At 46.4% G+C, this 22,595-nt stretch overlaps 1 protein-coding gene and 3 non-coding genes across 4 annotated transcripts; all 4 read right to left on the reverse strand.

Annotated features, from left to right (window-relative positions):
* Positions 1–3,025: 3,025 nt before the first annotated feature.
* LOC112883189 (eukaryotic translation initiation factor 3 subunit I-like) lies at positions 3,026–6,960 on the reverse strand. Its single transcript, XM_025948450.1, has 8 exons — positions 6,427–6,960; positions 6,185–6,312; positions 5,602–5,721; positions 5,432–5,521; positions 4,850–4,936; positions 4,687–4,766; positions 3,705–3,807; positions 3,026–3,255 (listed from the first exon to the last, which is right to left on the reverse strand). Exons 1-7 carry the CDS (start codon positions 6,824–6,826, stop codon positions 3,732–3,734), a joined length of 981 nt encoding a protein of 326 aa, XP_025804235.1. The 5' UTR covers positions 6,827–6,960; the 3' UTR covers positions 3,026–3,255; positions 3,705–3,731.
* Positions 3,961–4,042, reverse strand: LOC112883673. The gene has a single exon (XR_003226927.1). It is a non-coding gene; the product is annotated as a small nucleolar RNA U54 (small nucleolar RNA).
* Positions 4,118–4,200, reverse strand: LOC112883672. Its single transcript, XR_003226926.1, has one exon. It is a non-coding gene; the product is annotated as a small nucleolar RNA U54 (small nucleolar RNA).
* Positions 4,511–4,593, reverse strand: LOC112883674. Its single transcript, XR_003226928.1, has one exon. It is a non-coding gene; the product is annotated as a small nucleolar RNA U54 (small nucleolar RNA).
* Positions 6,961–22,595: the final 15,635 nt, after the last annotated feature.

Consider the following 22,595-nt stretch of genomic DNA (forward strand, 5'->3'; position numbering starts at 1 on the left):
CACACACTATGCTCTGGTGCTTTTCCGCAGAGAGTCCATGCATTGCGTTCCTTGGACGAAAGAGGAAATGGGAGGAGGCTTGGACACGTACCCTTCGTGCACACGTTCCACGTCCCCTGTCCCCTCACATGCACTTCGTGTTCTGTTTTTTGCGTACCAATTCAAGCGAGCGTATCAAAATTTGTGGTTTTGTTTTGGATCCACGGCATTGTTAGCTAGAATTTTTTAGAAACACGGTACAGAACGGACGTTCACATACACGTATGCACACTCATCTCTACGAATATACGCACGCAACCCTATCTCTATGAGTACCTCCGATGAGCCGGCAGATCCTCGAGATTGACGAAATTACCACAGACGCCTCGCTAACGACGGATACGTCGCCCTTCTATTTATGTTTTGTTGTGGCTCGATTCAGCCCAGCGAAGGGCTAGTGAGACTAAGAGGAGATTAGTGAGTTCTAAGATGGTGGATAGTATGGCTTCAACAAAGTATTGGTGTCTCTTGTAGGTTGTTAAAGAGGAATTGGCTCCGACTTGTTTCTATCTTTCTAGCGGCATCGATAATTGATGATGAAGATGAATAAAGGACTTGGATATATTTTTATGCATTTACTTGTCTTTTAGAGTCATAAGTCATTGATGTAAGGAAAATACACTCCTTAAAGTTTTACTATATTCCTCTTTCATTAGGAAAAACAATGACTGATGTGGGATGACTGCCTAAATTTAGCTAGATTTTGCATTTTTGCTCGTCCATACATATCTCTCAATATTAAGCTTGATAATAAAAAACAGCATGTATATTACCTAAAATAAATCTTATTATCTCCATAAGTTTACAAAGTTTGAAGATATCTACTACTACGATGATAATAAAGAAACTTGTGGTGAAACTTATTATAAAACTCATTGTTCATATACTACTTCTTCCCACATGTGCATCCTAAATCTGAATCTGCAATCCGGCCAGGATGGACAGGCTGGACATGCATGGAGGGAGGAATCATCAGCATCAACTCAAGAAGAAGATGCCATGGTGGTTACTATGCTTTAGTCGAAATGTGTTAACTATGGTCGTAATTAATAACCAAGTGTGTCTGATCTAGAGTTATTAGCCCTAGTCCCTAGATCAGGCAATAGGCATATGCCTACTAGTCTCAACCTTCACACACGCAGTGTGTAGTGATGAGCAGGTGAAGTAAGCCGATCGAAAGTTTTGGCTTCAAGTCATGGCATGACAGGGTCAGAATCCCCCATTTGATCCAGGGTGCACATGGCCACGCCGTACATGCATTGTGTGTGTATGGTATATCGAAAAAAAATACTCCTTCCATTTTAAATTGTAGTTCGTTTTGGCAAATTAAGATACAGACTTTTTGTTATATATATAGACACAGTGTATATCTAGATGTATAGCAAAATTTATGTATTTAAATTTACCAAAACGACTTACAATTTGAAATGGAGGGAGTACAAGGATGTCGTTGTACGTTGCAACTACACCCAATTCGTATGATACTAAGGGAAGAACAGCACATACATATATATAAACTTCTTTCAATATATATATATATATATATGCGCACCGTACCTACACACCATTTGAATCCGTAATCTCTAATTAAAGCCGGAAAGAACGAACAAATTGAACACACATGATGGAACAAGCTACTAGTCAGACATGCGTGCATGGATGATAGTACGTAACACTAGTAGTAGTACTTGCCGTAAACGTATTGATGAAGCATCGTTAACCTTAGGGGAACTGTTGCAATAAATATTGCTATCTCCAAGCATCGTTAATTCATTCTTGTTTAATTTTGAAACAATGTACGTGAAGCAACCTAGTTAAGAAAAAAAACAATATCCATTAGATATAGTACAGGACTAGCAAAAGTCGATATCAAGCTTAATTATATTTTTAGTCTTTGATTTAAACTTCATACTGTGGAGACTTTGTTTTATCCAAACAAGGGCTTAGTTCACTAAGTCCAATATTTTGTATGGGTCATCGCATCCCCTGCCAAAAAATTATGAGAAAGATACGCACCAGTCATTTGCAAACCGCTGGCAAATACATACAAATTCTTCTTTTTATCCACCAGTGAAGTAGCCGATTTCTTGTTATTCTCTTCTTCTTTTCACTTGTGTGGGGGTTATGTTGCAACAAGAAACACAAGAGAATTAACTATTACATACATACATGTGCAACCGAACCTCTCTAACTTTGACCATTAACTTAACAAACATCATTGGGATTGAGCTTTTGATTTTGTTATGGATAATATCGCAACTTAGCAACTTTTTTACATTGTCATTTCCGTGTAACATTGGGTACGATATTGACTAGTACTTTACTTATGCATATTTAGTTTAAAATCGTATTATCAAAAACTACGTATAAATGACATAGTTTAGTTTACTTATTGATTTTTTCCCATGCATCATATTAATAAATGGACTTTTTCTAGAACGTTGAGGTCGCTTTCAAAAAAAGTACGGGTTCCCCAGCTTTTGATGTCTCAGCTGCTATCGTCGGCATATACCTTGAGAGCCAGTAGAACAATCCGACTAGCCCATGGCTGTCTTCGACAAAGACGTAAACAATACAAGTTGCACAAAGACAAAAAAAAAAACCCCAGAAGAATTCAAAAGGGAAAAAAAATATTGGACGAGACGATAAATATTACATATGCGCGATCCCGGGCCACAAAAACGATCACCTCTCGTGCGCCATGCATGGAATAGATTTTATTTTGCTTGAGGGCAAGAAGAGCGATCAGTCTAGCCACCAAAAGTTCAGTTAGGAGTAGCTTTTGTTTGGTGCCAAGGAACAAAAGGGAGTATTCTTGTGTCATCCACCGACTCCAAGCATATATCCACGAACAGACACCAGCTGAAACACGGATATTCTTTTGGGAGCTGGTCGTGCACTTGAGCCATACACTATACAGCCTCATCACAGTTCACAAGTGAAGAACATGAGTGTCTAAGCAAACACCAAGAATTGACGAGACGGATGAAAAGAAAACCAACTCATATTGCAATTCAAGGATCTTTTCATTGCCAGGTGTACAAATTTCTCAAGCATCTACAAAAAGCTGCCTGTCCTGTCGAGAGCAACAAGAGCGTCTAACAAGCAACACAACACCAATAGCTAAGATCTGAGCCAACTCTCCGAGCCTCGCGAACCAGCACCAACTGAACCAAAAAAGTAACTTCGTTCCTGTTGGGTCCTCTCGAATACAACCTGCAAACGAGTTGGAGATGGAAAGATTAGCACCACAACAAACACGGACAGCAAGACAGGAGGAATAGTGAAATCCAAGCATCCTAAATTTGAATGCAAGAATTGCGCAGGTTTAGGCAGTTCAGCAGGTCAGGGCAAAGATTCTTAAGATATCATTGACATTTGTCAAAATAAAAATGAGTCTGCAGTTGATTAAAATACTCAAACGAGCACCAACCCATTTTGAAAGCAAGAAATTAATGATCCAACAAAGTGATCATTATTAGACATTTCTACTATCAATAAAAACAGTTTTGCTTGGAGGGTGGCAATGCCAGGCAAGATTATGTTATCACTACTGTCTGATGTCTGTTATCTAAACAATTACATAGACAAACAAAAATGGTGAGAACTGACAACAAAATTCTAGAACGAACTCAAAGACCTTCACAAGTCAGGGAAAGTATTACCTCAGATTAGTTTGTGATGTCCTTTATCTACATCTTGATGTTGAAGTAGTCGGAATCAAAATGGTGCAGCCTTACATATCCATCTTCACCACCACTCGAAAAGCTAATAAGATCAAAGAAACAACATCCATACAATAAGGATTCAACAATGACTATTAGAATAAGCAAGGACAGAAGTAGAAAGTCAAAAAAACATGACTTCAGATCAAAAGAAAAAAAACATGTTTGCATTGGATGTTTGGTAGGTTCCAATGGTAGCTCTCATAAATACTATTTTGTCAACAGCTGAAATCAGAATAGCGTATATAACCAGATAGACTGGTAAAAATCATTGAGCCAACCATCAGATGCATACAATTCTTAAAAAAATATAAAAGGTACGATCACTGTTAAAGCTACTTTGGGTAGTATATAGCTCTCATACTCTTTTGACTTTTCATCAATTGAGGTCAGCATAGCGTATATTGCCAATGTAATTGGCTACAATCACTGAGCTACATAGAAAGATACGTAGACTAAACAGACAAAATTCAACCATATAGAAAGAAAGAAATGTAGCTTCAGAACTCGATGATAACCAAATGTCACTGACAGATGAAGAAGATAATTGTTTACAGACAAAATAGGTCTAAAAAGCATAAGCTGATATGCTAAAGAAAGGGTGGGCCAAAGTAGCAAATGCGTCAGCTGTTACATAACCACACAATTGAGCTAGAACTATGAACCAAATATATCTTTTCGAAGAAACTTGTACCAAAAATATATGAAATGCTATTAAAAAAAGAAAACATTGGTCAATACAAATATGCTCTCATAAAGCTTATAACATCCTCATGTGGATCAGAATAGCGTATATTGCCATGTGTTAACATGGTTGAATCATTGAGCATATCACTTAGCCATATAAAATGGACATTGGCCAAATTTAAATATAAAAAGCATTGATTAGAAAGAGAGATATGGGTCAAACAGAAAATATTACCTCCGCCCATCAGGGTTAAATGCCAAAGCATTAATTGGTCCAAAATGTCCCTTGACACCACCAATTTCCTCTTGCAAAATCTAAAATGACATGAGCACAAAAGTTAGCAAAAAGTGACAAAAGAGGAGTAATCTCTCAACATTTTCACTAGAAAAGAACTTACCTTGTGAAAGAATTTAGCCTCAAATTTACCAGCACGGCGGTCTGTCATAGTCACATTCATTGCATCCTGTCCACCTCCTAGAACCACCTAAAAAAACAAACAAGAGCATCTATGTAACCACAAAATCAAATCAAGATTATGGAAAGGATGCATTTTCGTGTTCTAGAGTAAAAATGATAGTAAACACCAAAAAATGGAATTGCTGAGAATAATAATGGAATCTACATAATCACATCCATTGATATTAATTCCTGGATACGTAGAAATGCATTAAATCAGCACAAAGCTATTTTTGCACTGAAGTTACAAAACTATTGAGTCATGTCAAATCAGTCTGTGAAACGTATTTATATCAATTATTTAAAAATGGAGCACAAGGAACTCAGGCATTTAGATTGTACAATTCCAAGGATAGCAGATTCAACAGAAAGCTCATCACAGGCATTTTGTGCATTTAGCATGCAACACCATGACAACATTAGTGAATTCCAGATCAATATTACAGAGGCATTCTATGCTCCTCTCATGCAAAAGGAGAAAAAGAACATGCATTTAAAGAAAGTCTGTTAAAGAGGAACATACAGTATCATGAGTTGGAGAGATGTCAACAGCATTAACAGGTCGCTCCGTGACATACGTCTTGATCAGGGTTAGCGTTCTTGCATCCCATAGCTAGGCAGGGAACACAAAATGTCAGGGAAATTGTTTAAAAAAACACAAATTATGCATATGTTTATGATACAAGTACTCACCTTAGCAGATTTATCTAAGGAACCTGTAATGAAATGAGACCAATCTGAGGATTTTGACAGTGATGAAATCGTCTTCTGATGTCCAGATTCCTTATCCGACTCTTTCAGCAGTTTTCCGGTCTACATTCAATTGAAAGAGCATCCCATGAGTGATGAGACCAACTAGACCATGGTTATTAAGAATATTGAACAGAGAAAAAATGGTAGTGAAAGACAACAGGAGTAAAACCCTCTTTCATCCTTGCAGGTAGAAAGAGTACACAATATAAATTACCATGACTTCATTAAGTGTAGATTAATAGAGTAACACTGGATAAGGTAATCAATAAAGGATGTGACAAAGTCATCCAGATACTAGTACCATTTTTTTGTTATCTAAGTCCACTAAGCAGTAGCAGTAAAATGAATAATTTTGCATTCTAAGACATACGTGACTATCTGACTGGACAGAAAAGAACCATTGCGAAGGTAATAAACCTACTAGAACACCACTAGATGCTCATACCAACAAACAATTGGCACAATCCTATGCACATATATATACCCTATTTACAGTGTCAATAGAACCTGCAGGCATGCTAACCTCTGAGTCCCAGATGCGAATGGTGGCGTCCTCGCCGGCAGTGATGATTGTTCTGTTGAGCGGGCCCCACACGGCCCTGTTAATCCTACCCTTGATGCCGGTGATCACAAGCGCGGATTCATCCGTCTCTGCATCCACAAACACACGCCTCGGTTTATATCCCACTCATTCACACAGGATCTCAGGGCTGAGCATCCAAACATCAGAGGACGCGTAAACTGTTAAATGAAACAAGCACTCACGGTCGTCGAGGTCCTCGGCGATGTGCTTGACCTGGACGGTGGGGACGTGGTCCATGAAGTTGTCGGTGGTGATGACCGCGAGCGCGTCCCCGATGGCGAACTCGACGGACCTGGCGGGCGCGTCGAAGCGGAAGCTGAACAGCTCCCGCCCGGTGCTGACGTCCCAGAGCTTGGCGGTCTGGTCGGCGGAACCCGTGATGAGGCGCGCCGAGTCGCGGGACACGTCGCAGGACCAGACGGCGCCGTTGTGGCCCCGGTAGGTGCCCAGGCGGTCGCCGTTGTCTGCGTACCAGACCGTGGGGGTGTGGTCCTTGGCGCAGGAGAAGAGGAGGTCGCCGTCGCGGTTGTAGCGCAGGAACGTGAGCGGGCGCTCGTGCCCCTTCATCAGGATCGGCCTCATCGTGGCGGAGCGGTGGGGGTGGTGGCGCAACTGCCGGTGGTGGTCGCCGCCGCCGGGTGTGGGGGAGGAGGGTGGATGGGGAAGGGTTTGATTTGGGATGCGTCGGCGGCGGAGACGAGAAAACCCTAGAACTTCGTCGAGGGCTGTGGGGTGTTATAGGCCGCGACATGTAGGCAGAATTCCCACCCAGTCGGTCCTGGCTGCGCCCACACTCGTCCCCATTCTGCCCCGGCCCGGTACGTGCTGCTGCTGTACTGGCCCAGCGTGGGATGCACGCTTGAGCTGGCCGGGCCGGGCCGTAGGATTTCGCTGGGTTTTTGTTTGGTGGAAAAAGCCCATTTAACCTCGTTTATAATTGTGGCCTTTTTTGAGGATTTTTTATACTGTGGTTGGTTGAGTCCGATTTGCCTCGTCAAACCGCAATACCTGTCGTCATTGGATATATCCCCTTGACAGCTAACTATTACTAAAATTATTTATTCTTCCACTCGGAAGAATATTTTTTTTCTAACATGTGCACGAGAACCCCTACGAGACACCTTCGAAAACTAAACCGGCAAATCTTAAAATTGATGAAGTCACTGTAGATGCGAAGAACACTTTCTTCCGACACATGCGCGGATTTTTTTTTTGTCCTCGAAGCAGACTTGAACAAGGCAACCAAACGCAAGAATACCAACGATGATCCATGTCATGTGCGCGCATTGTCCCGTGATGCGTGATGATACCAACGATGATCCCGTCATGTGCGCACATTGTCCCGAGAATACCAACGATGATACCAAAGCAGAAACCTCTCCTCGCTCTCACCAGCTGCCGAAGAAACGGTACATCCATCCATCGGCTCCACTGACGAGACAGCCAATGCTGCCATGGCCATGCCGAGCCAGCTGCTGCCCAATACGTTGTCCCGTGGCCGAGGGCACCAGCCGCTATAAACACAGCAGCTTCTCCAATCTGGCTCCGTGTAAGAAGAGCCGAGCTCCAACCCTACGTATCCATTATCCAACAATGGCGCCTAGGCTTGTGCTGCTCTTGGCCGCCGCGGCCGTCGCCGTCGCCTGCCTCCCGGCGCCGGCCTCCGCCGTGGCGTGGATGGTCGGGGACGGCGGCGGCTGGAGGGCCAAGTTCAACCAGACCGGCTGGGCCGAGGGCAAGACGTTCAGAGTCCACTACGCCAAAACAGCAAATAGGAGCAAGCAATCTGAGACAAGCCTCTAAGGGCACGTCGCAGATTACAGAAAGAAAGACGCGCTAAAAATGCGGGCGCGGCGCTGCGTGGGGTGGGGGAGGGTAAGAGACAAATGCCAGACGGGCCGTGGTAGGGCAAGTCTCCGATCATTTTAAGATCTGAGATGCGCCTTTCTAAGGCCCGTCTCGCATTACTTGTCAACGATTTTTATAAAGCCACAGAAATTAATGCGCGACGAGCCTTAGTAAGGCGCGTCTCTCATTACTTTCTGTGGCTTTATAAAATGATCGGAGACAAGCCCTCCCACGGCGCGTCTCGCATTTGTTCCCACCTCAATGCGAGACGCGCCGTGGGAGGGCTTGTCTCCGATCATTTTATAAAGCCACAGAAAGTAATGAGAGACGCGCCTTACTAAGGCTCGTCGCGCATTAATTTCTGTGGCTTTATAAAAATCGTTGACAAGTAATGCGAGACGGGCCTTAGTAAGGCTCGTCTCGCATTGATCGGGGGGGGGGGGGTGGCGGTGGCGCGTCTGTAGCGTACAATACATATTACATGGAATCAATCCCTTGAAACCGAACGAACCGGCTTACATTACATTACATTAGTAAATCCAGCAATACATTACAATGTCTGAAATACAAATAATCTCACAATACATTACAATGTCTAGCTAAATCCAGCATTACAATGTCTAGCTAAATCCAGCAATTATTATTACATCGATATTAATTATTAGATAGATATTAAATCAGGCAATGGCGCTGGCTTACGAGCGCTAGCAGCTTCGCGAGCTGAATCACCGTCCTCCCCCTTGTAAACGTTGTTGTTCCCCGAGCCACAGCAGTTTAGGGTGACTGAACAGTCGCTGCAGGGGAGGCAGCCGCCGAAGCAGCTAAACAGCTTCGACCAGCTCGGAAATTTCATCCTGGGCCCGCTCGTGTTTCGTGGGTTTCGTGAGACAATAGAAATCGATAGAGTACTACCACTAAAGCAAACAAAGAGAAGCTTCCTCCGTGGGTTTGCTGATGCAGATTCAGGCAGAATGCGACGATTCCAACAAATACATTCAACAATGGGAGGTACCCGATCCTTATGTGCGGGGGATGTTGGTGGTGAAGGGCGTTGTGGTCCCGGTGTCGCAGATCTGCGGCTGGTGGTGGAGAAGCCCGGGGATGTTGGTGGTGAAGGGAGCTGCGGTCCCCGTGTCGCAGATCTGCGGCTGGTGGTGCAGAAGCCCGTTGGAGGAGGCGCCGCAGATCTGCCGGTGGCGACCGCTGTGATCTCCGAAGCGGTGCACTCCGGGAGCGCGGCGGTCTCGGAGGATGCGCCGAGGAGGGTGATGCCGAGCGCCGCGGTCTCCGGCACGCTGGGGAGGGGGATTTTGGCGGTGGCGAGGTCCTCGGTCTCCGGGACGCTGGGGAGGGGGATTTCAGCCGTGGTCATCTCGTTCAGCAGTACATCGAGTGACTATAATTTTCTTTCGATAAATAGCCGGGACGCGTCTCGCTTTACTTTACTGAGACAAATGGGAGACGCGTCACTGGAAGGCTCGTCTCAGATCATGAGATGGGAGACGAGCTTTTGGACGGATCGTCTCAGATCATGAGGATGGGAGACGCGCTACTGCAAGGTTCGTCTCAGATCATGAGATGGGAGACGAGCTTTTGGACGGATCGTCTCAGATCATGAGGATGGGAGACGCGCAACTGCAAGGCTCGTCTCAGATCATGGGCGTCTTGCATTTGTTCCCACCTCAGACAAGACCCGCCTGGGGGTCTGGAGACGCGTCACTGGAAGGCTCGTCTCAGATCATCAGATGGGAGACGCGCCTTTGGACGGAACGTCTCAGATAATGAGGATGGGAGACGCGCGGCTGCAAGGCTCGTCTCAGATCATGGGCGTCTTGCATTTGTTCCCACCTCAGACAAGACCCGCCTGGGGGTCTGGAGGTCCGAACAAGCTATCCGAACTTGCAGTCTGATACTTTGGTGGTGCGGCTGGGTGGATCTGGGGAAAGTGGTGCTGGCGGATGTGCGGCTGGGTGGATCTGCCGCGGCGGGCGGTGGAGATCTCGTGGGGAGCGTCTCGCGGCGGGCGGCTGGAGCACGATCGAGCCTCTTCTTGCTGTCGTGTGTCGCGGGGGCAGTGGCAAGGTAACTCCGATATGATATCGATTCTTTTGGTTCACCATGTAATAATTAAGTTCTAAGTTCAAACTTTTATGGCTAGAATAGGGCATTATAACTTATGTTCGAAAATACACCAAGATTTTTCCATGATTGTCTTCAGACGTTAAGAGCATCTAATACTAAATAAATCCAAGATAAATCATATAGCATGAAAAGTAAAGATGAAGATCTTAAAATATTTTTACATTCTTGCATCATTGGCAATATTTGGCTCCACATATGACCTTACTGGCTATGGTTTGTCTTGTAAGAGTTCGTGTCTCTAATTAATATTGCCTCTTGCCTGCATGTATTATATCGTAGATGACACGTCAAGATACAGAAGCTGGGATAATAAATTTTATTCCATCATCTAAAAAATTATAAAACCACAGATTCTACATGCAGAATAATATTTGGCAGAACTACACTTCCAAGCAAGCAATAATTCCATGCTTGCTAACAATATTTGAACTTAAACACTAGTTGTGCATGGCCCCAAACTATGAGAATCCTAACGTTTTGATTTCATATTCTATATAGATGTCGTATCGGCGTTGGATGTATGGTCCATGCCTTTGCAAGGACTTTATGGATGGTGTTGAAGCCTTCATTAAGAACGCGAAGAAAGATATGGTGGACAATGGTATACAGTATCTCTATTGCCCATGCAAAAATTGCAAAAATGAGAAGCGATATCTTCAAGAGCACGTGTTGAAATCACACTTGATCAAACGTGGATTCATGGAGGATTATCGATGTTGGAATAAACACGGTGAAGAAGGACTTAATGAAGCAGAGAGTAGGGATTCCTATGTGGAGAGGGAGGTCCATAGTGTTGTCGAAGAAGAGGACGACGATGTGGATGAGGCGGATATACTAGGGTTGAGCAATGCCGACATCATGGAACAGGTAGTACTCAAACCCGGCCCCATAATAAAGCTTACAATTAGAATAATAAGGTCGTGCTAATATGACTTTTCATGTCTGGCTTGACAGGTTGATAACATAGAGGAGATGGTTTGCAATGCTGACAGACACGGCGACGATGAGTTCAAAGGAGCCGAACTCGGAAAGTACAAGAGGATGATCGAAGACTCTAAGAAACCTTTCTATCCTGGTTGTGGATTGAAATACTCAAGGCTATTTGCGATGGTGAAGCTTTTCCAGTTGAAAGCAATCCACGGATGGAGTGATGGCAGTTTCAAGGAGTTGTTAGCACTCCTTAAGGACATGCTTCCACAAGGCAACACCGTCCCTGAGACCGTTTATGAGGCCAAACAGATTATCTGCCCGTTGGGATTGGAGGTGGAAAAGATCCATGCGTGCAAGAATGATTGCATTCTCTATCGTGGCTCGAATTATCAGGACCTTGAGAAGTGCCCTGTTTGTGGACTCGATCGATTCAACCGTAGAAAAGATGGTGGTGATGATGAGGACTGCAACAGAACAAAGGGCGGACCTAAAAAGGTGTTTTGGTACTTTCCAATTGTTCCACGATTGGTGCGCTGGTTTGCAAACAAAAAGGAGTCAGAATTGTTGCGATGGCACAAGGAGAAGCATAAGGTGGACGGGTTGATAAGACATCCTGCTGATGCCACACAATGGCGGAACATAGATTTGCGATATCCTAAATTTGCGGAAGATCCGAGGAATATTAGGATTGCAATGAGCACAGATGGCATGAACCCATTCATGAACAATAGCACACATAGCACCTGGCCAATTGTTCTGACGATATACAACCTTCCACCTTGGTTGTGTAACAAACGGAAGTACATTATGCTGTCGGGCTTGATACCGGGGCCACATCAACCTGGTAATGACATCGACACTTATTTCAGTCCTTTGGTTGACGATCTGAAGTTGCTGTGGTGTGAAGGAGTGGAGGTCTGGGATGAGTACAAGCGTGAGTACTTTCAGCTTCGAGCCATTTTGTTCGCGACTATCAGTGACTCTCCAGCGGCACGGAACTTGTCCGGACAGAGCAAGAAAGTAGGTTGCGGGTGCCCACATTGTTTGAGAGAGACAGACTCTGAGTACTTGAGTGAGTCAAAAAAAATAGTGTACATGGGACATAGACGCTACCTTGGAATGAAACACCCGTTCCGGAACATGTGTGATCACTTCAACGGTAAGGCCGAGAAGAGGCGTCCTCCTCCGCATTTCTCAGGTCATGATGTCTACGAAATGGTTAAGAATGTCCATGTTGTCCTCGGTAAGCGGAAAGGAGAGAAGAAAGGCAAGAGGGGCAAGAAGGTCGTTGTTGAAGAAGATGACATGTGGAAGAAGCAGTCGATTTTCTGGGAGCTACCGTATTGGAAGGACTTAGACATCCGTCACTCTATTGATGTGATGCACGTGGAGAAGAATGTCTGTGAGAGCCTTCTCGGCACATTGCTTAACATGGACGGAAAAACGAAAGATCACGCACATGCACGAGCTGATCTGAAGAAAATGAAAATTAGAGAAGAGTTGTGGCTCAATGATGACTCCGTTAAAGGAATGGAGCTGCCCACATCATGCATCACCCTGTCAAAGAATGAGAAGAAGGAGTTTTGCGAGTTCTTGAAAAGTGTGAAAGTTCCAACTGGCTACTCAACCAACGTCTCGAAGCTTGTATCAATGCCTGATCTAAAGCTATCTCCCGGCATAAAGTCTCATGATTACCATGTATTGCTGACGCAGATGATTGCCGTAGGAATTCGGAATATCCTACCGGTCAATGTTCGGGAGGCTATTATGAACCTGTGCTTTTTCTTTAATGCAATTGGTCAAAAGGTTCTAAGTGAAGAAGATCTTGAGTCATTGGAAAAGAAGCACTATGAAACTTTGTGCGTTCTTGAGATGTATTTTCCACCTGCCTTTTTCGATATCAGCCTTCATTTCACGGGCCATCTTATCAAGGAGATAAAGCTACTTGGTCCTGTGTTCCTTCACCAGATGTATGCGTACGAGAGATTCAACGGCATCTTGAAGTCACTAGTAAGAAATCGAGCTTTCCCCGAGGGCAGCATGGTACAAGGATATTGTACAGAGGAAGCCATTGAGTGGGCTCTAAACTACGCTGACCCGAGTAACCCGGTTGGTGTTCCCAAGTCTCATCATGAGGGGAGGCTCACAGGCACGGGGACGATCGGGAAAAAGGCTATAATTCCAGATCGAGATTTATTTCATAGGGCTCATTTGCACGTGTTGCAACAAATGGACATTGTGTCTGAGTACTTCGATGAGCACAAGGAGCTGTTGCTTAGAGAGAATCCTGTACACAGTGAATCATGGTTAGCAAAGGAACACATGAACAAATTCTGTGGTTGGCTCCGGAATCGAATTTCACGATCAGATACTCCTATAAGTGAACAACTCAAAATTTTGGCTCTTGGTCCTATATTCACCGTTATGACATACCAAGGGTATGACATAAATGGATACACGTTCTACACCGAACGACAAGATAAGAAAAGCATGTATCAGAATAGTGGTGTACGTGTTGATGCTTACGATGTTAACGGAGAGGACAAAACTGCGTACTATGGTCAAATACAAGAGATATGGGAGCTTGACTTTCACGGTTTTAAAATTGCTCTTTTCCGTTGCAATTGGGTTGATGCAAATAGAGATGTACAAAAAGATAACTACGGGTTCGTTAGTGTCGATCTTAGCCGTCACGGATACAAGACGGACCCTTTCGTCCTCGCACAACATGTGGCTCAAGTGTTCTATGTTTCCGACACCACAAACAAAAGACTCAAGGTGGTTATACCTGGAAAACGGCGAATCGTCGGTGTTGAGAATGCGGTCGACGAGGAAGAGTTCGATCAGTTTGATGAGATACCTCCTTTCGCCACCTCAATGATCAAGCCAAGAATACCATCGGCCAACGAAACTCCCTACTTGCGCAACGACCATAAAGAAAAAGTCAAGAATTTCAAAAAACCAAGGGATCAACGGAAAGTAGCAAAATGATTGGGCACACAATGTATATTAATTGTTCCTTTGTCAAGTATGGGAATTGTGTGACTTTAATTGTTCCTTTGTGAAATATGGTAAAAGTGTGACTTTAATTGTGCCTTTGTGAGATATGATAATGTGTGAATATTTGTGAAGTACGAATTCATATTTGTGAGATATCAATATGTGTGAATTTTCAGTTCCAGAACTGAATGGTTGTGACTTTAATTGTTCTGGACATTCAGTTCTGGAACTGAACAAGAAAGGCGAGACGCGCGTTACCTACGGCGCGTCGCTCATATACCTACTCCGGGAGGAACCCAGGGACCCTGGGGCACTTGTGCCTAAAGAGAGAAAACAAAAAAGAGTTACACCTCGGGGGCCTCAAATGCGCGACGCGCGCTACCTACGGCACGTCGCGCATATCATCATGCGCGACGAGCCGTAGGTAACGCGTGTCGCGCATAAGACCACGAACAGATTGAACGGGTGAGCCCTCGGGGCCCAGTCCCACACCAATGCGTGACCTGCCGTGGGTACCGCGCGTCGCGCATTCTCCGGTATCTGCAATTATTTTTCCGGTTCTATAAGGGGGTCCGGGCGGAAAACACTTGTGCCTCAGAGAGGCAACAAAAAAAAGTTACACCCCGGTTGGGAGTCCGGGGCCACCGGGCTCAACCCGCAGGGTACCACGAACAGATTGAACGGGTTCGACCGGCAAGGGAGCCCTCGGGCCCCAGACCCACACCGCCAGCATGGGCAAAGAGAGGAAACTGCGGCTCAAAGGTACATGTATTGTAAATTCGAAACGGCGAAGACCGCCCAAGCTTATAAGCTGGACGCACTCGCCTTGCGTTGGCGAGGTGGGACAAAATCCCCTCCCAACGCGCGCCTGATCAGGCAACCATCTCGGGGGCCTCAAATGCGCGACGCGCGCTACCTACGGCTCGTCGCGCATATCATCATGCGCGACGCGCCGTAGGTAATGCGTGTCGCGCATAAGACCACGAACAGATTGAACGGGTGAGCCCTCGGGGCCCAGTCCCACACCAATGCGCGACGTGCCGTGGGTACCGCGCGTCGCGCATTCTCCGGTATCTGCAATTATTTTTCCGGTTCTATAAGGGGGTCCGGGCGGAAAACACTTGTGCCTCAGAGAGGCAACAAAAAAAAGTTACACCCCGGTTGTGGGTCCGGGGCCACCGGGCTCAACCCGCAGGGTACCACGAACAGATTGAACGGGTTCGACCGGCAAGGGAGCCCTCGGGCCCCAGACCCACACCGCCAGCATGGGCAAAGAGAGGAAACTGCGGCTCAAAGGTACATGTATTGTAAATTCGAAACGGCGAAGACCGCCCAAGCTTATAAGCTGGACGCACTCGCCTTGCGTTGGCGAGGTGGGACAAAATCCCCTCCCAACGCGCGCCTGATCAGGCAACCATCTCGGGGGCCTCAAATGCGCGACGCGCGCTACCTACGGCCCGTCGCGCATATCATCATGCGCGACGCGCCGTAGGTAACGCGTGTCGCGCATAAGACCACGAACAGATTGAACGGGTGAGCCCTCGGGGCCCAGTCCCACACCAATGCGCGACGTGCCGTGGGTACCGCGCGTCGCGCATTCCCCGGTTAGAACGCGACGCTCGGCCTTCGGGGACTTAGGTCAAATTTTCAAATCAGATACAACCGTTCTCTGCTCCCCGCCGCCGCGCCGTCGTCTCGCGCCGCCCGTCGTCGTTGAGCCAGACCGTCACTCCCTCGCGGCCCTCGTCCCCGGCCCCGCAGCGCCGCTCCGCGCTATCGGCGCCCCCCGGGCCCGAGCTCCCGTCCCCGCGAGTGCCGCCGCCGTCGAGCCTTCCCCGAGCCGTCGCGCCGTCGTCCCCGGCCCCGCAGCGCCGCCCCAAGCCACCGTAGCGTCGTCCACTGCCGCCGTAGGTGAGCTTTCCCCCTTTCTAATTAGTCACTGTTCATACCCTACATATGGATGTACCAGGGCAAGAAACATCTTCCATGGACCAACCTAGCCAAATAAAAAAAAAGAGCGGTTAATGACCAAAGATTGAGTCATATATTTCAAAAAATGGAGATTACTTTGCGAGAATATGTATCACTAAAGCATTAAGCATGTCTAGGCCTAGGTATGGGATTCATGCGGTTACTCTATGGTTGTATCTGATTCGGAGCGTTTACTCTATGGTTGTATCTGTTTTTTTTTTCTTTCTCATGTAGCACGATGTCCAGTGGTCCGGACAGTGTGCAGCAAGCTGCAGGCGGTGAGGACAGTGTGCAGCAACCTACGGATGACAGAGCATCATCAGGACGGCCGGCACGGTCACAGTCAGGAGCTAGCACATCTGGTGCTGGCAGAAAGAAAAGGTCACAGACAAAGTGGCCATCAGATGTGAAAAGTTGTGGCCGGCTCAATTCTGAGGCAGCACCCGAAGAATCATCAGTCTTGGTGAGATTAGCACGGGTTTGTGGCCTCACTGCCCGGCAAAGGGTGCCACTCACCTTGGAACATTTCGATGACTTGTCTTGGGACGACAAAAAGAGAATCTTCGAAAACAATATTCAACCCTATGTTGAATATCCGATAGAGTTGCACGATAAGGCTACGAAGAATGCTATGAAGATCATCTCTAAAGCCTGGAGGAGCTACAAGAACAAGTAAAGTGTTGTCACTTACTATTGTCATTTACTAACATTTTTTCATTATCTACTGTCACTTATGCAGATTTATTGTTTTGTCGTGCAGGCTTTTAAAGTGTTGGAAGAAGAAAGAGAACCCTTTTGACAAGTATGCGGACTTGACCAAAGAAGCCTGGGACGAGCTTGTTGAAAAGTGGAATACTCCCGAGTTCCAACAGTCAAGTGAGTATTTTCGGGGTCTCCGAGCGCGGAACGAGCTTGACCACCACCTTGGCTCAGCGGGATATGCTGGAAAGCAACGCAAGTGGGAGCAGGAGGATGAGATGCTGGCAGCGAGGGGCATTGAGAATCCCTATGAATCGTTTGAGGGACGGCTGGCACCATTTATGCGTGCTAGGTCAAAGCTCACGGAGGATGGCAATATCAATTTCTACAGCACGAGCGCTGAGGAAGTTGCTCAAAGGGCTTTGATGGAGAGCAGCCAAGGTTCAAATGAAGGAGTGAGGGAGTTTGATGCGCTCACCAGGGCTTTGGGAACCCGTGAGCAACGGGGCCGTGTCCGTGGTGTTTCCAGTCAGTTGACCTGGAAGGAGGGGTTCCCTGAACACAAAGGCAGATACCGGAAGCGGACTCGAGACTCCTCATCAAAGGTTGACATAGATGAGATCAAAAAGCAGGTGAAGATGGAGATGTTTGGAGAGCTGAAGACCATCTTCGAGTCTCAGGGATTGTCATTCCCTGATATGCCGGGGAGTACGATGAGTGAAGAGAGAAGGGACAGCTTCGCTTGTACTGCAGCGGGTGCTTCTCAGAGTAGAGGGACAGAGAGGGCAATTGTGCCTACATCAGTGGAGTCGGATACGATAGATGGCTTGGCTCGTCCGACCCGATGCAGTCTTCTCGTGCAGCTGGTCGGAGATTCATCTTTCATGGAGGTCGGGAACGGGCTTGTGTATCCCGGTATGTCCCAGCTTGAAGGTGTCCAGGTCAGTGCATTGGTCTTTGCCTCTCTTTTCTTTTCTCCTATTTCTTTTTGTTTTTTTTCTTTTGGTATGTACAACTTGCTTGAGATTTAAAGGCTTTGTTGTTGTTGTTGATGTTGTTGCAGGTCAGGGCTGATTGTGCTGTGGTCAAGATTGACTACGTGCATGAGTTTGCTAAGAATATCAAGCTGGAGGTGCCACCAGATGACATGACCACCACTTTGCGGGATGCAGTTGCGAGAAGGGTTCAGTGGCGGAGAGCTGGTATTCATATTGATCCAGCAGATGCAGATTCAGTACCGACCAGTCAACCTCAGCCACAGAGTGCTGCAGTGCCACCGACGTTTTCTGAGCCATGCCCACAGCTGCCGGATACACGGGAATCGTTATCGGAACCGCATCCTCCTGTCCCTACTCAGCCTCAGGTTACCCCCCCTCCACCTGTTCCGACAGAGCCAGCTACCGCTCCCAAGAAGCCAAGCAAGGCTAATCCTGTGAGGAAGAAGCAGAGTAGGCCGATGGCGACGAAGCGGGAGATCTCAGAGGGGAAGAAAAAGGTGGAGCGGATAAAACAACCGGTCACAAGGGCTTACACTTCTGAGAATCCAAAGTACAGGGTTGGAAAGGCCTTGCTTAGTGTCTCTGAGCTTCGGGCAGCAGGTCCATATTGTATGGACCTGCACAAGTACTACATGCAAAATGTCAATCAAGCCGAGGAAATCATGGTGTCATTCGAAGAGCGGCACTTTCTGCAGCTTGAGGGCAACGGCAACATCTTTATTGTTGCCTGGAGCGATTTGTTCGACCTTTTCAACCTCGACGCTTTGGATCTTTCTCTCATTCGGTGCTTTGCATTGTAAGTCGATTAAGACTTGTTTCCATTTCAATGCATTTGATATACGTTCAACAATTTAAGTCGTTTCTATTTCAATTCATATGGATCGTGTAGGCACATGCAACAAGAGACAAGGCGTCGAACCGGAAAGAAGTGTGGGTACATTGACCCACAGCTGATGACGGTGACATTTATGCTGACAGATAGAGATAGCTTGGTCAGGTGCGCACATGCAACAATTAAACTTGTTTTCATTTCAACTTGTAGCCACATGTAGTCACTTGTTTCCATTTAACACATGTAACCGCTTGTTTCCATTTCAACTTGGTTAGGTACATGGTGAAGTGCATGCGAGTACATGCTGACAAGGAGCACATTGTGGTGCCGTACAACCCAGGCAACCATTGGGTTACACTCATCATCAATGTCAGGAGCAAGCAAGTCTTCTACCTTGACTCGAGCATTCCATCAGATGAGTCGGGCGCGCCTCAGATACGTGATTATTCTCTAGTCATCTCAATCCTTGACGAGTAAGTTTGTTGTTTGCTTTAGTTTTTTATCATTTGCCCAATTCAGAAGCATTTGTAATATAACATCCGGATGTCTGTGTTTAGGTCTCTTGACAGGCATCTTAGGGCCAAAGAAGGATACAAAGAGCAACGTCAAGCTGCGTTTACACATCACACCGCGTGGACGGTAACTACTATAACTAAATCGCTTTACTATTACGATGTTTTCTTGGTTCTAAGTGTCGCAAAATGCTAATTTCTATCTATCTTTGACATGTAGTGCACACGGCAACCCTCGGGTAACTCATGTGGGTTCTATGTTTGCCACAACATGCTTCTAGTTGCAGAGAAACCGGATTTCACGGTAAGAATTATCACGTGTTATAATTAAAAAAAATCTGTCTTCATCTTGTATTCTAACTGCTTGTAATTATATTTCGAAGGACGAAGATGATTATTTCAATCAAACGACGCTTGGTAACGTGAAGGATATCCGAGAGAGGCTAGCGGGATTCCTCATGATGGAGGTGGTCAACACAAAGGGGGAGTTCCATCCACGATAGCACGGCCCGCGACATTGAGCTAGATTGAGAGACTTGCTTTGCATGTACTCTATTGTTCTTATCGATCATTGTTGCTAATTGATTGTACATGTGTTATATAATACCATCTTTCCTTGTGTGTATCGCACTATGTGAATTGTATGGATGCGTGCGATGATTGCGGTGAATTCTGTGAATTGAAATCTTTTGCAGGTATTTGATTGCAGCTGCCAAATCCTGGCTAGTTCCAGGATGCAGCTGGGGAAAGAAAAGGCCCCTGTTGGAGGTAGACTAATGCAAGACACGCCTCGCTTGGGGCGCGACTCTCAATAGGCTCCCAGGGCCACCTGTGTGAAGCCAAAGCAAGACGAGCCGTAAATGAGGCGCGTCTCCCATCTGTGACTAATGCGAGACCCGTCTAGCCTAGAGCTCGTCTCGCATTTGGCTCCCAGTGGCGCCTGTGTGAAGCCAAGGCGAGACGCGCTGTAATTGAGGCGCGTCTCCCATCTGTGACTAATGCGAGACCCGCCTAGCTTAGAGCGCATCTCGCATTTGGCTCCCAGGAGTGCCTGTGTGAAGCCAAGGCGAGACGCGCCGTAAATGAGGCGCGTCTCCCATCTTTGACTAATGCGAGACCCACCTAGCCTAGAGCGCGTCTCGCATTTTGCTCCCAGGGAAGCCTGTGTGAAGCCAAGGCGAGACGCGCCGTAAGTGAGGCGCGTCTCTCATCTTAGACTAATGCGAGACCCGTCTAGCCTAGAGCGTGTCTTGCATTTGGCTCCCAGGGAAGCCTGTGTGAAGCCAAGGCGAGACGAGCCGTAAGTGAGGCGCGTCTTGCGTTTTGGTAATCTGAGACGAGCGTGAGGCGCATCTCAGATTACTTTTTTATCTGCGACGCGGTAATGCGGGACGCGACCCTGCGCGTCTAGCATTTTGCCTAGGGCGCGTCTCAGATTAGGGCTTCTGGCGTAGTGGTCGGCGACACCCTGAGTACGTGCGCGATGCCCAGCTAGCACATCCGATCTCGCGACGAAAAATAATCACGCTCGTTGTCTCCTCCTCTTGATTCTTGGCAGTGTTCATGTACGCAAGGGACGCCCACACGGTGGTGGAGGTCGGCCGCGAGGACTTCGCGGCGTGCAACCTGCAGGCGAACCTGCTCGGGGCCTGGAACTCCGGCAACGACGTCGTCCAGCTCGACAGGCCCGGGAAGAGGTGGTTCTTCTGCAGCGTCCCCGGCCACTGCGACAACGGCATGAAGCTCGTCGTCAACGTTCTGGGCGACGACGGCGTGCCGGCGCCGGCGCCGGCGCCGGCGCCGGAGTCAGGCTGGTGGTTCTAGTGTAGTGGCGTCTGTGAACCACTGCAGTCTCTGAACTTCAGCGCATCGAATTCAAATGTCAAATTTCGAAGACCACGGTGATGCAATTCTTCGTAAAGCATTTGCGTAGGTTCACCAAAAGGCTGTGTGTTTGAAGAACTTCTACTTTAGAGAGGGCTTTAGATTGCTTTGTTTCTTGTCATGAGTCGGTCACCGGTTGTGATACTATAATAATAATGAACACGGTTTTGTCCACCTCCTTAGACGTTGCATTGGTTGGAATCTAAACTTTTTATTAATTAGCAGCTAGCCACGTTTAACCAAAAAAAGAGAGCGTATCAACAAAAAAAAGACAATAATTCTTGTAAACTGCCGCCAAGAAACGGTTTAGCGCTAAACCGTCAGAAGTTTGCTCGACGGGCCGAAGTCGTCGGAAATACTCAACTTCCGACGGCTTAACCGTAAACCGTCGGAAGTTAATAAACTTGCGACGGCCTGGTGAAACCATCAGAAGTTAGCCAGCAGACGGCGGCTGACGGCCGTCTCTTAACTTCCGACGGTTTCAAAGGTCGTCGGAAGTTAATCCCCGCAAACTTCCGACTGCTTCCTGGAAACCGTCGGAAGTTAAGCTTCCCAAACTAACAGCACAGCTTGAAACCCCAAAACCAACCACAAACATTATATATAATCAAATTTCATCCACAATTATAATTCACAATCACAAATTGCACGCAGGTATACAATTCATATATCCACATACATAAACTTCACAGGTTCATAATCAAAATTCACAAACTTCATACAAGTATCATATTAAACAAATTTATACAACAATAATATTTCACTTAAGTTTGGCCACCTCCATCACCTGGTTGAGTTGATCCGCCACTTCCAATGAATTGATCCGCCCAATTCGTTGTTGGATCAACGTGTGAGTCTCCCGGTGCCGCTAAGTTAGGTGGTGGGGTGTGAAAAGGCTATAAAAGATAAATGGACAGGATTAGTTTGAAAGATAACTAATTGGATAACTATTAATTGGATAACTATGAACTAACATTTGAATCCTTAACTATCATACTTGAGGTGAAGCTGATGGCCAACGGGCCTGTGCAAAAGGTGGAGGTACTAATGGTGGCACTTGTATATTCTGTTGGGTCGCTATTTGCTGAAAGATCAAATTTGTCAGCAAGAATGTAACTTAACCTAAGTTGTAACAATTAAGATTTCCCTGCAGTATTGCATTCTGTTGTGCAAGTTGAGCTTGGAACCACTGCTATTGTAGCTCCTGTTGTCTTACTTTTTCACGCAGCCTTACAACCTCCGCGCTGTCGTCGCCACTACTTGTGCTACGACTTGCTGACCGCGATGATCCCGCTCTTTGACGTGACGGCACCTGACTCGAGTCAATGACTTTGTCGAATAACGCATACCTACAAATATTGACCAAATATAGCAAATTCAAAATATGTATTTTTGCTTAAATTATAAAATTAGATTGAAATTTAAAGAAATCTAACCGGCCATGAGGTTTTCCACCACCACTACTGTAAACGGCCTCAGGATCAATAGGCGCGTTTCTCTAGTCATAACCCTCCCCATGTCGAGCAATCATTTGG

The sequence above is a fragment of the Panicum hallii genome, chromosome 2 (genome assembly GCF_002211085.1).
Source record: "Panicum hallii strain FIL2 chromosome 2, PHallii_v3.1, whole genome shotgun sequence".
Lineage (NCBI taxonomy): Eukaryota > Viridiplantae > Streptophyta > Magnoliopsida > Poales > Poaceae > Panicum > Panicum hallii.

Coding starts and splice junctions, on each gene's coding strand:
- LOC112883189 (XM_025948450.1), bottom strand. CDS start 6,826: ATGAGGCCGATCCTGATGAAGGGGCACGAGCGCCCGCTCACGTTCCTG. Junction 5,722..6,184: donor TTCGCATCTGGGACTCAGAG/GTTAGCATGCCT, acceptor AATTGAATGTAG/ACCGGAAAACTGCTGAAAGA. Junction 5,522..5,601: donor CCTTAGATAAATCTGCTAAG/GTGAGTACTTGT, acceptor TTCCCTGCCTAG/CTATGGGATGCAAGAACGCT.